General features: G+C 38.7%; 1 protein-coding gene across 2 annotated transcripts in view; it reads right to left on the reverse strand.

The window, feature by feature from the left end:
* Positions 1-13703, reverse strand: part of gas7b (growth arrest-specific 7b) — a 454230-nt gene that overhangs the window by 116664 nt on the left and 323863 nt on the right. For both annotated transcript variants that reach the window (XM_069929483.1, XM_069929484.1), the window contains exon 5: positions 2551-2604. In XM_069929483.1, coding sequence (XP_069785584.1) covers positions 2551-2604 — 54 coding nt within the window. The remainder of the gene's footprint in view (positions 1-2550; positions 2605-13703) is intronic.

The raw sequence follows: 13703 nt of genomic DNA on the forward strand, positions 1-13703 counted from the left end.
TGGAAGGAAATGGATGTTTGACATTCAGAATCCCGTAAGTGTTTCAGACTGAGACAATGGCTGCCTATTTCTCTCCGTGCTTGCTGCCTGACCTACTGAGTTCCACCAGCAGCTTGTTTTTTTTTAATCCATCTAAAAAAATGGGCACTCTTGCAATAAATAAATCATGTGGGTCGAATGCACATAACTGGGGCCAAAAATCCAGTGTGATATTAGGAGAGGGCTGCACTTGAAGAAGGCAAGGAACAGCTGCCAGTAGGCTATACGGAGGATCTATACAAGGCAGATTCCATCCACTAGACTCTCCAGAGTGTGGACCTGCATGGCAGTTCACCACATAATGCTTCTGCAGGAGTGGGCACCCATTTAAAATTGCACAAATGGAATCAAGACATGCAATGCACAACAATGCATTACTCTATACATTAGACTTGTGGGGGAATTCTCAATTGAAATTTTATTTCGACTAAAGTTGCATTGCACAGAGAATTTACACGATCGAGAAAGAGGTTAAACAGAGGGGCTTGACTGACGAGGGCCTCTCACCAGGCCACAGACTGCCGGTGACAGCTTGTGACACCCGAGATTCATAAAGTTACTGATGATGAGCAGGGCTCCTGAAGGGCCTCGGGTGCTGACAGGTACTTAATTGTGATGGGGGTTCAGAACCAGGGAGCTATGATGCCTCAAGCTTGGGTTTGCCACTGAACTGGACAGGAAGCCATGGCATGGTCTCTGAAGGGACTCTGTTTTTCTTGATAATAATGATACATTGATGGTGCTCATTTTCTGTGCTGGGCAAACAAAGGAAACTTTTTTTTGTGTAGATTTTAAATGTTTTAATTTAGGGATTATAGCATCGTAACAGACCCTTCTGGCCTATGAGCCCATGGCGTCCAAATACACCTATGTGACTAATTAACCTACCAACCCTACATCTTTGCAACATGGGAGGAAACCGGATCACCCAGAGGAAACCCACGTGGCCACGGCGAGAACGTACAAACTTCTTACAGTCGGTGCTGGGTTCAAACCCGGCTCACTGGCACTGTGGTAGAGTTGCATTAACTGCTACACAAACCGTGCCTCCCATACTAATACACGGAATCTTTGTCTGCCCACTTCTGTGATGCAGAAGATTAAACTATTCATTTTGATCAAGCTTGGTGTCCCCTTGCCTGTCATTACTAAAGCAGCTTTGACAGTCGTGTTAATTACTCTCTATTAGATCCATCTGTCCATGACTAGTCTGCAATATTTCTGAAATTACATTCGCGAGTGTCTTGCAAAGTAGTACTTAATCTGCACTGAAGTGTATGGCAGAAAGCTATGACAGACAATATAAAAGAAAACTGTGTGGATGAAGGAATTGAAATCTACTAGTGCTTGGAGAGAAATGGAAGTAAATACTGGAAAATCGAGGCAACACACCAAGGAGCTCAATCAGTCAGGCAGCATTCACAAGAAAGGCAACAGATAGTCAATGTTTTGAGCTAACTCCCTTCATCAGGAATAGCAAGAAACAGACAGAAGCCGAAGCGAAAGTGTGGGGAGGGAGGGGGCAGGGAAGGATAGGAGCTGGCAGGTGACAGGTGGAAAAGAAAGAAGCTAGGTGACCTTTCTCAGCCCTCTGCCCCTTCTCCCATCTCCTAGCTTTTTTTTTTATCCCTAGATGAGACTTTATAGTTTTCCCGGCACAGAGCCAGCTTCCATTTAGATAAGGATCGGTAAACGCAAGCAGACGTTTCTCAATGAAGTTGGGAGAGAGAAGAACAAGAGGACATGGGTTAAAGGTGAAATGTTTAATGGGAGAACTCAGATGGTTATGAGAGTGTGGAACGAGCTGCTGGATACAGGTTTGATTTCAACCTTAAAAATAAATTTAGTGAGGTACAAATTTGGATAGGTAATTTGGAGGGGTGGCATATGACGGCCTACAATCTGGATGCAGGTCAATGGGAGGAGGTTAAAAAATGATATAGCACAGACTAGAAGGGCTGAAGGGTCTGTTTCTGAACTGTGGTGTTCCATGGATCTCTGGAAAAAAAAAGAGGTTTCTAAACAAGTGCCGCAGACTCATAATCTTACCATGATCCCGCGAGTGACTCTGCACAACGTGCACCCATGTAGGTACGAATCTTGGCAGAAAATTTGCAAAACAAAATTCCAAGACAGCTTGGGAGGCATACGGTTAATGCTCTAGAAATAGAATAAACACAACAGCCTGTGTGTGCCACAGATGACATTATGGCAGACCACATTTCTCTTCAGATGCACATACTTCTGCATCACATACATTACAATTATTACGCTGGTTAGAGACTGTGTTCAAAATAAATTAGCGGCCCCATGATAACACTGGAAATGGAATCTATTCTCCTCAGCATTTGTTAATAATTTTGAGCCTCCGCACATCGGACCCATTCCAGCTCCATTGTCATAGCAACAACAAACTGCTGAGGTTATTTTACTAACAAGCTCAGGTTGGTTTCCTCCTTTAAAATGGGGTGCATGCCATTCCAGCCGGCCCTCCTTCCCCGGGGTACTCACCGTAATGTGGCTCTCTTTGCTCTGTCTTCGGGCAGGGGACCCCACTCCTGGGCTCTGGGGGAGAAAGGAAGAGGCTTCAGTACTCATCCTGTTCAGTGGAAGGGAAAGTAATTGTCAGAACTAGAGCCGGTTCTGCCCCAGCTTCACTCGTTGATTCCCCCACCCCCCCCCCACCCCAACAAACTTTAGGCTTCTGCCTTGCGTCTCAAAAATTCCTCGGCTCTGGTTTTCTGAGCTGGATCAGGGCAGTTGGAGCTGTCACTGACCACCGGAGGCGGTCACTGAAAGGTCAGCAAATCAACATATGAAAGTGGGAAATCAACGAGCCTTTCAACACATGGAAACTCCCAATTTCACCTCACCCAACCCATTCCTCATCTCTGAACCATTTCCACCATATGTCTACTGATTAACTCCTTCTGCACCAAACCCATTCTCATCAGAATGCAAGGAGTGCATCCCTACTCCTGCCAATCAATCATATCTCTTCTTCCTCCCCCATCCCCTGCACTAGTGGAGACACAAAGAGGGCGCAGACACTGGAAGCTAAAGTGAAAAGCAAAGTGCTGGAGCAGGGTGGGACCCAAAACATGGCCAGCCCTTTTCCCTCCGTGGATACTTCCTGAGTATTTTTGTTCTACTTTTTTTGCAAGAGGAGTTTGGAAATTATCTAATGAGACAGGCCTGTGGGGCCATTGGCCAAACTCTATTTGCTCTGTTCTTTAGAAAATGTTATATTGCAGCTTCCACTTATATAAGAATTGGTTCTTCCAGCCCACAAAACCTGTTCCACCCAATTAATCTACCAATTCCTTTTGTCTTGGAGGTTGGGGAGAAATCGGGAGCACCTGGAGAAAGCCTATGTAGGTCACAGGGAGAACATACAACGCCTCACAGATAGCACCAGATTCTAACCTGGCATTGAAATAGCATTAATAACAGCTTCGCTAACCATGGCATTAGAGTAGACCATGGTGTTATAGAATGGACAGAATTGCTTAAAATTTGAAGTGCGGCAGACTTCAGATAAGCATAATGCTCGGAGTTGGCCATTGGTTCAGAGGTTGAGGAAAACAAGCTACAAGCACTTGCAGGTTAGCTCCTCAGTTCTTTACAGAGATATCTGGTCATTGTTCAGTAAACATGCTGTTGTAATATGACAGTGGACAGTTCAAATTCTTTTAGTTCCAATTATTTACATTTTTTTAAAATAGTTTATAGAAAGTCACAGAATCAGATACAAGGACTGGAATCTTTATCTGATTGGAAAGATGAGTACATCCACAAACAAACACATTCTGAAGAACCACAGGGAAATGTAAATAAGAATAAAGGTTAAAGGTTCCATTATTGTCATGTTATACTACAGTTAACAAATTTATCTCAGAAATCTTGCTGTCAGTGGAATGAGATAAGGTTTTAAATGATCAAGGCACTGATGCCACCATAGAGGAGCTATCTAAATCCTTTGTTTCATTCACAGTTCCAGTGAGATCTGCACCAAATGATCTGCCTGCACTAGTGAAACATCTCTTTTTTTTGCCCTAATGACCAGTGAATATCTATCCTATTTTATCTTTTTTCCCTCTCCAAGTCCATTATGGTACTGGAATTTTTAACTATTGTAGTCAGTGTGTGGCTGTAGCAAGTAAGGATTTTAGTGCATCTGTATGTGTACATGTAAATGACAATAACTCATGTCAGAAAAGGGATCTAAGGCACGTTGAAATGAAGTGAGATAGAACTTGGGTTGAGATTGGAAGAGCAAGGAGAATAAACAGAAAAGAAGAACTGGAGGAACAACATCAACATGACCAAGCAGCTGGAGTCGGAGTCACGTGATGGAGTAGTGGCCGGACGGTGAACTCCAGCCCTCTCCAGAAAAGTCGGGAAAAACGAGAGAAAATACAAAGGCACAGAAATACAAGTTAAAGAAAAGTGAATATAAAGGTGGAAAGAAGATGGAGACAAAAGGAGAAAAATCAAAATCAACGGAAAGAAGAGAGGAAGAGAAGACAACGGAGGAAAAAGGTGAAGGCCTTACCTGTCCGAAGAGGCCCGCTGCGGAGAGAAGACCCCACTACCTCAGGTCGGTAGAAAGAGAACTACAACAATGGCTCACAGAGCCGAGTAAAAGTGCGCAACCGCGCATGCGCGACTCCTCGCGCATGCGCGATGCGCATACAAAAAAACACACCGACGGGAGGGGGGACCAGCTGGGGAGTCGATCTCCACAGCCGGCAACGACAGCTGCAGAACACCTGCAGCAAGAAGACACCACAGAAGACAATGGAAACAAGAAAGAAGAGGAGGAAAGGGCAGCAAAGAAACAACAGATGGTCAACCTAGAGGAAGAAGAAGAGGAAGAGGAAGAGTACAGGGAAATAGAAGAAGAAAAGATAGGCAAGGTAAAGGAGGTACTTGCTCTTGTTAGAGGATACATGGAGTCATTTAAAGAATGGCAAACACAGGAATTCAATGATTTAAGAAGAAGAATAAACAACACAGAAAAGAAAATAAATAAAATGGATATGACCTTAACAGAAATGGGGAAAAAAATGGACAAGATGGAAGAACGGGCAATAGCAGCAGAAATGGAGGTAGAAGACTTAAAAAAGAAATTGGAGGAATCTAATAAAAAAACTAAAGAGACACAAGAATTACTAGCCCAAAAAATAGATATAATGGAAAATTATAACAGAAGAAATAACATAAAGATAGTGGGCCTTAAGGAAGATGTAGAAGGCAAGAATATGAGGGAGTTTATAAAAGAATGGATCCCTAAGGCCCTAGGATGTCCAGAACTACAGCAAGAAATGGAAATAGAAAGGGCACATAGAGCATTGGCCCCTAAACCACAACCACAACAAAAACCAAGATCTATTGTAGTAAAATTCCTAAGATATACTACAAGAGAAAAGGTGCTGGAGAAGACAATGGAAAAAGTAAGAGAGGGCAACAAACCACTGGAGTATAAAGGGCAAAAAATCTTCATTTATCCAGATATAAGCTTTGAACTCCTAAAGAAGAGAAAAGAGTTCAATGCAGCAAAAGCGATTTTATGGAAGAAAGGATATAAATTTACACTGAAGCATCCTGCGGTATTGAAAATATTTATTCCAGGACAACAAAACAGACTATTCTCGGATCCAGAAGAAGCACGAAAATTTGCAGAACAATTACAAAAATAGACTGAGGGATGAAGACGGGTAATGAGAGCAAAAATTATCACGATTGATATGTATGTGGGTAAAGACAAAAATAGACTGAGGGATGAAGACGGGTAAGGAGGATAAAAATGACCACGATTGATATGTATGCGGGTAAAGAGGTATAAGAGTGAATAGAGACAACGGGCATATGTGAAAGTATCTGTAATTAGAGGAAAACATAGAAAGTATAGACAAGAATTAATAAGGGAAGGTAATGGAATAGAGAGAATAAGGAGGGAACTAAAAGAGTGACCTTTGTGACATATAAAAAACGAAATCTTTTCTGGGGGGGGCTGGGTGGGGGGAAAAGAGCGGTCACTGCAAAATCAGTTGACGCTTGCGAGTGGATTCGCAAATCCAAATGGAGAGGGGAGATGTGGTTGTCCGACAAGGGATAAAGGGCAACTCAGGAGGGGAAGGGGAGATTGGGGATAAAGAAGATAGAAATAGGAGAATAAGGAAAATGTTGGATGTTGTAGGAATGTTGTCTGGTAAAGAGTTGAAAATAAGAAAACAGAAATGGAAAAGGAGGAAAGGTAATGATGGAAAAACGGAAAGAGAAGATAAACAAAATATAAAATGGCTACGCTGAACTATATGACTCTAAATATTAATGGAATACATAACCAAATTAAAAGGAAGAAACTACTAAATTTACTGAAAAAGGAAAAAATAGATATAGCATTTGTCCAAGAAACACATTTAACTGAATTGGAGCACAAGAAATTAAAGAGAGATTGGGTAGGACATGTAACAGCAGCATCGTATAATTCAAAAGCAAGAGGAGTGGCTATATTAATTAGCAAAAATGTGCCATTTAAAATAGAAGAGGAAATAATAGATCCAGCAGGGAGATATGTTATGATAAAATGTCAGATATATTCAGAGCTTTGGAATCTACTTAATATATATTCACCTAACGAAGAAGATCAAAAGTTTATGCAAGATATCTTTTTGAAGGTAGCTAATACGCAAGGGAACATACTAATAGGAGGGGATTTCAATCTGAATTTGGATCCAAATATGGATAAAACGGGGAAAAAAATTAACAGGAAGAACAAAGTAACCAAATTTATAATTAAATCAATGCAAGAAATGAAACTTGTGGACATATGGAGGAAACAAAACCCAAAAGAAAAGGAATACTCATACTACTCGACTAGACATAAAACATACTCAAGGATAGACCTATTCCTGTTATCAGCCCACATACAAGGGAGAGTTAGGAAAACGGAATATAAAGCTAGACTATTATCGGACCACTCACCCCTGTTATTGGCAATAGAGCTAGAAGACATCCCTCCAAGAATGTATAGATGGAGATTAAACCCCATGCTACTTAAAAGACAGGATTTTAGAGAATTTATTGAAAAACAATTAAAAATGTACTTTGAAGTAAATACGGAATCAGTGGAAGATAAGTTTATACTATGGGACGCAATGAAAGCATTCATTAGAGGGCAAATAATAAGTTATGCAACCAAGATGAAGAAGGACTATAATCAGGAAACAGAGCAGTTGGAAAGGGAAATAATAAACATAGAAAAAAAATTAGCAATAAAGGAAGATACAACCAAAAGAAGAGAATTGGCGGATAAAAAAATAAAATATGAAACATTACAAACATATAAGGTGGAGAAGAATATAATGAAGACAAAACAGAAATATTATGAACTAGGGGAAAAAACACACAAAATCCTAGCATGGCAGCTTAAGACAGAGCAAACTAAGAAAACGGTATTGGCAACAAGGAAAAAAGACAAACAAATTACATATAATCCAAAAGAAATTAAGGAAAACTTCAGAGAATTCTATGAACAATTATACCGAACCGAAAACGAAGGGAAAGAAGGGAAAATAGATGAATTTTTGACTAAAATTGAACTACCAAAACTACAAATAGAGGAACAAAATAAATTAACAGAACCATTTGGAACAGTAGAAATACAAGAGATAATAAAAAATTTACCAAATAATAAGACACCAGGAGAGGATGGACTCCCAATAGAATTCTACAAAACATTTAAAGACCTAATAATACCGCCCCTCCTGGATGTAATCAACCAGATTGATGAGACACAAAACTTACCAGATTCATGTAAAACAGCAATAATTACAGTGATACTAAAACAAGGGAAAGATCCACTCTCACCAGCGTCATATAGACCAATATCTTTGCTAAACACAGATTATAAGATAATAGCTAAACTATTAGCGAACAGATTAGCAGAACAGGTACCGAAAATGGTAAATTTAGACCAAACTGGATTTATCAAAAAAAGACGCACAACAGACAATATTTGTAAATTTATTAACTTAATTCATGCAGTAGAAGGAAATAAAGCACCGGCAGTAGCAGTTGCTTTAGACGCAGAGAAGGCCTTCGACAGAGTAGAATGGAATTACTTGTTCAAAGTATTGCAAAAATTCAGTTTACCGGAGAAGTATATTAATTGGATTAAAGCATTATATAAGGGACCGTTAGCGAAAGTGACAGTAAATGGACATGTATCAAAGCAATTTAACTTAAGCAGGTCAACGCGGCAGGGATGCCCACTATCACCATTATTGTTTGCGCTAGCTATAGAACCACTAGCAGAATCGATAAGAAGAGATAATAATATAAAAGGAATAAAAATAAAAGACAGGGAATATAAAATCAGTCTGTTTGCGGATGATGTGATAGTGTACTTAACAGAACCAGAACTATCAATAAAAGAACTATATAAGAAATTGAAGGAATATGGAGAAGTGTCGGGATACAAGATAAACGTAAATAAAAGTGAAGCAATGCCTATGAATAACGCGGATTTCTCAAAATTTAAGGAGGAATCCCCATTCAGATGGCAAACGCAGGCAATAAGATACCTAGGTGTGCAAATAAACAAAAATCTAGGCCAATTATATAAACTCAATTACAATCCACTAATGAAAAAACTACAGGACGATTTAGAGCATTGGAAAGAGCTACCACTAACACTGATAGGAAGGATAAACTGTATTAAAATGAACATTTTTCCAAGGATACTATACTTATTTCAGGCATTGCCAATACAACTGACAGAAAAATTCTTCAAAGAGTTAAAGAAAATAATAAGGAGATTTTTATGGAGAGGGGGGAAACCGAGGATAGCACTAGACAAATTAACAGAATGGTATAAACAAGGAGGCTTACAATTGCCAAACTTCAAAAATTATTATAGAGCCGCACAATTAAGGTACCTATCAGATTTTTATCAAACAAGGGAAAAACCAGACTGGACGAGACTAGAATTAGATAAAATAGGGGAAAAGATACCTGAACACATATTATATAAATGGGACGAAAAATTGGTACAACATAGAACTTCTCCAGTATTACACCATCTCCTCAATATATGGAAGAAGATACATGTAGAAAGAAATAAAATAAATTACCAAATACCAAAACTAATATTGACGCAAAATAAGCTACTCCCTTTTACAATAGACAACCTTGCCTTTAGAAAATGGGAAAAAAAAGGGATTAAAAGAATAGAAAATTGTTTTTCAGGAAGTAGATTCTTATCCTTTGAACAAATGAGAGATAAGTACAATATAACGGGAGATACAGCGCTGGCATATTACCAACTGAGATCCTACTTGAAAGATAAATTAGGAAGCAACTTGAGTTTACCAGAGGGAAGTAACCTTGAATATGTGATTACAGATACAATGTTAATCAAAAGATTTATAAAAAATATGTATATTAAACTGCAAGAAAAGGAAAATGAGGAAACAAATGGTAAAACTAAACAAAAATGGGAACAAGATTTAAATATAAAGATAAAAAAGGAAACATGGGAGAAGTTATGCTCTGGAACGATGAGAAATACAATAAATACGAGGCTGCGTATGATACAATATAATTGGTTACACAGACTATACATTACACCGCAAAAGTTAAATAAATGGGACCCAACAGTATCTGATAGATGTTTTCGATGTAAAAAAGAAAGGGGAACAACAATTCATGCAATCTGGACATGTGAGAGAGTAGAAAAATTTTGGGATGATCTCAATCAGATATTAAATAAAATAACAGAAAACAATATACCAAAGAATCCAGAGATCTTTCTCCTAAGTAACATAAAAAATAAAGAATTTGGAATTGACTTGGAGGATGCACAAAAAAGATTTGTTAAGATAGCCCTAGCTGTAGCAAAAAAATGTATTATGTCAACCTGGAAATTGGAAGATAATTTGAAAATACAACAATGGTATATAGAAATGAATAAATGTATTCCATTAGAAAAAATAACATATAGTTTAAGAAATAATATTGAAATATTCGAACAAGTATGGGAGCCTTACATTAAATACAATAGCGAAAACCTACCGGGAACAAACATTACCTAAGTTGATGGAAGGAGAAGAGAAGAAAAAAATGGACTCAGTAGAATTTCTGGTGTATTTTTGTTGAATGACAACATTGTCTAACTGAATTAATGCAACCTAGATTGTATAACTAAAATGGATGAGAGGGGGGAGGGATGGGGGGGTGGCTTGGGAGGAGGGAGGGGGGAGGGAGAAAAAGACACTGTAAATGTGTGGAAAAGAAAAAGTGTATATCATGGCTATTGTGATTTATGGTGTGAAAAATAAAAAATTTAAAAAAAAAAAAAAAAAAAAAAAAAAAAAAAAAAAACATGACCAAGCAGCTTTCGAGACTAGAATTAGATAAAATAGGGGAAAAGATACCTGAACACATATTATATAAATGGGACGAAAAATTGGTACAACATAGAACTTCTCCAGTATTACACCATCTCCTCAATATATGGAAGAAGATTCATGTAGAAAGAAATAAAATAAATTACCAAATACCAAAACTAATATTGACGCAAAATAAGCTACTCCCTTTTACAATAGACAACCTTGCCTTTAGAAAATTGGAAAAAAAAGGGATTAAAAGAATAGAAAATTGTTTTTCAGGAAGTAGATTCTTATCCTTTGAACAAATGAGAGATAAGTACAATATAACGGGAGATACAGCGCTGGCATATTACCAACTGAGATCCTACTTGAAAGATAAATTAGGAAGCAACTTGAGTTTACCAGAGGGAAGTAACCTTGAATATGTGATTACAGATACAATGTTAATCAAAAGATTTATAAAAAATATGTATATTAAACTGCAAGAAAAGGAAAATGAGGAAACAAATGGTAAAACTAAACAAAAATGGGAACAAGATTTAAATATAAAGATAAAAAAGGAAACATGGGAGAAGTTATGCTCTGGAACGATGAGAAATACAATAAATACGAGGCTGCGTATGATACAATATAATTGGTTACACAGACTATACATTACACCGCAAAAGTTAAATAAATGGGACCCAACAGTATCTGATAGATGTTTTCGATGTAAAAAAGAAAGGGGAACAACAATTCATGCAATCTGGACATGTGAGAGAGTAGAAAAATTTTGGGATGATCTCAATCAGATATTAAATAAAATAACAGAAAACAATATACCAAAGAATCCAGAGATCTTTCTCCTAAGTAACATAAAAAATAAAGAATTTGGAATTGACTTGGAGGATGCACAAAAAAGATTTGTTAAGATAGCCCTAGCTGTAGCAAAAAAATGTATTATGTCAACCTGGAAATTGGAAGATAATTTGAAAATACAACAATGGTATATAGAAATGAATAAATGTATTCCATTAGAAAAAATAACATATAGTTTAAGAAATAATATTGAAATATTCGAACAAGTATGGGAGCCTTACATTAAATACAATAGCGAAAACCTACCGGGAACAAACATTACCTAAGTTGATGGAAGGAGAAGAAAAGAAAAGAATGGACTCAGTAGAATTTCTGGTGTATTTTTGTTGAATGACAACATTGTCTAACTGAATTAATGCAACCTAGATTGTATAACTAAAATGGATGAGAGGGGGGGGGATGGGGGGGTGGCTTGGGAGGAGGGAGGGGGGAGGGAGAAAAAGTCACTGTAAATGTGTGGAAAAGAAAAAGTGTATATCATGGCTATTGTGATTTATGGTGTGAAAAATAAAAAATTTAAAAAAAAAAAAAAAAAAAACATGACCAAGCAGCTTATTGTGGACTTGAGGAAGGGGAGGCAAAGGGACCCCATGCCCGTGTGATAAGACAGCAGTAGACAGGATCAGTTCCTTGACATTCCTGGAAGTCTACATCAGAGGACCTCTCCAGCAGTCAGCACATCGAGGCAACTGCAAAGGCAGCAACAGCAATGCCTCTAATTTCTAATAAGCCTGGGAGCATGTGCTATGTCATCGAGTACAGGGAGTCCCCGGGTTACAAACGAGATCTGGTCCAACGCCTGTCTTTAAGTCAAATTTGTATGCAAGTCAGAACAGGTACATACGGTTCCTATTTAACGTCAATTAGGCAAATGTTTCTTTTAGTGCTGTTAAAAAAAATAATGATTAAAAGTTAACACTCTCGTTTCATCTATGTCTTGTATAAGGGGTATTTGTGAGGTAACATTATGCGCATACGCAAATTGGGGGAACAATTTGTTTGTTAGAACAAGTTGCCAGTAAGTCAGACATTCATAACCCTGTACTGTGCAAAGTATACTAATTGCGTCATGGCTTGGTGTGGTAATTCTAGCACCCAGGAACACAGAAAGTAGAAAATAAAGCCAAGTCCATATTGGGTTCCAACCTTCCAACGGTACGATAAAGACATCTATGTGAGACACTGCCTCATGAAGGCATCCCCAAGACCCTGGTCAAAAATTCATCTCGCTGCTACCTTCAGGATGAAGATTCAGAAGGATGAATCCAAGATCCTCCAATTTCAAATCCAAGTTTACTTGTCATCTGATTGTACCAGTACAACCTGACAAAACAGTGTTCTCCAGTCCATGGTGCAGAGCAGTGCAAACACGCATACAGACAAATGATACAGTACCTATGCAAATATATTAAAATCAATATTATTAATAGTTGAAGCACAGAAAGTTGCCTGAGCAATCATTTATCAGTTTCACAGTGGGAAGAAATTGTTCCTCAGCCTGGTGGTTCTGACTTTGGTTTCCTGGAGGGAGTAGCTGGAAGATGCTGCGTGCAGGGTGGTGGTGGTGGGGGACCTCCCAGATTTTGCTAGCCCTCTTTAAACAATGATCCAGGTTCAAGAACAGTTTTTTTTATCTACGGACATCAGGCCCTTGAACCCCACCCATACTACCCTCCGGGAGCAGCAAAAAGATCTGCCTGTACCATTGAAACACTTTGCGAGTACTTGCATATCTATCCTTTATATTCTTTTCATACTGGGATCATTGAATTTATACTATTGTACTTAGTGTACCTTACATATCTGTGACTACAGTGAGTTATAATTTTAGTGCATTTATACATTATATTTATATATGTGACAGTTATTTCCATAATAGGGATTTCAAGTTAAATATAGCTCTCTCTATGGTTCAGTCTGTTTATATGGTGGTTGTGCATTTTATCTGTTGTGTAAGCTTTGAAGGTTTTGCTACATCAACATGCTCGTGCACAGGGAGGAGTCACGTGATGGAGTAGTGGCCGGACGGTGAACTCCAGCCCTCTCCAGAAAAGTCGGGAAAAACGAGAGAAAATACAAAGGCACAGAAATACAAGTTAAAGAAAAGTGAATATAAAGGTGGAAAGAAGATGGAGACAAAAGGAGAAAAATCAAAATCAACGGAAAGAAGAGAGGAAGAGAAGACAACGGAGGAAAAAGGTGAAGGCCTTACCTGTCCGAAGAGGCCCGCTGCGGAGAGAAGACCCCACTACCTCAGGTCGGTAGAAAGAGAACTACAACAATGGCTCACAGAGCCGAGTAAAAGTGCGCAACCGCGCATGCGCGACTCCTCGCGCATGCGCGATGCGCATACAAAAAAACACACCGACGGGAGGGGGGACCAGCTGGGGAGTCGATCTCCACAGCCGG

The sequence above is a fragment of the Narcine bancroftii genome, chromosome 3 (genome assembly GCF_036971445.1).
Source record: "Narcine bancroftii isolate sNarBan1 chromosome 3, sNarBan1.hap1, whole genome shotgun sequence".
NCBI lineage: Eukaryota > Metazoa > Chordata > Chondrichthyes > Torpediniformes > Narcinidae > Narcine > Narcine bancroftii.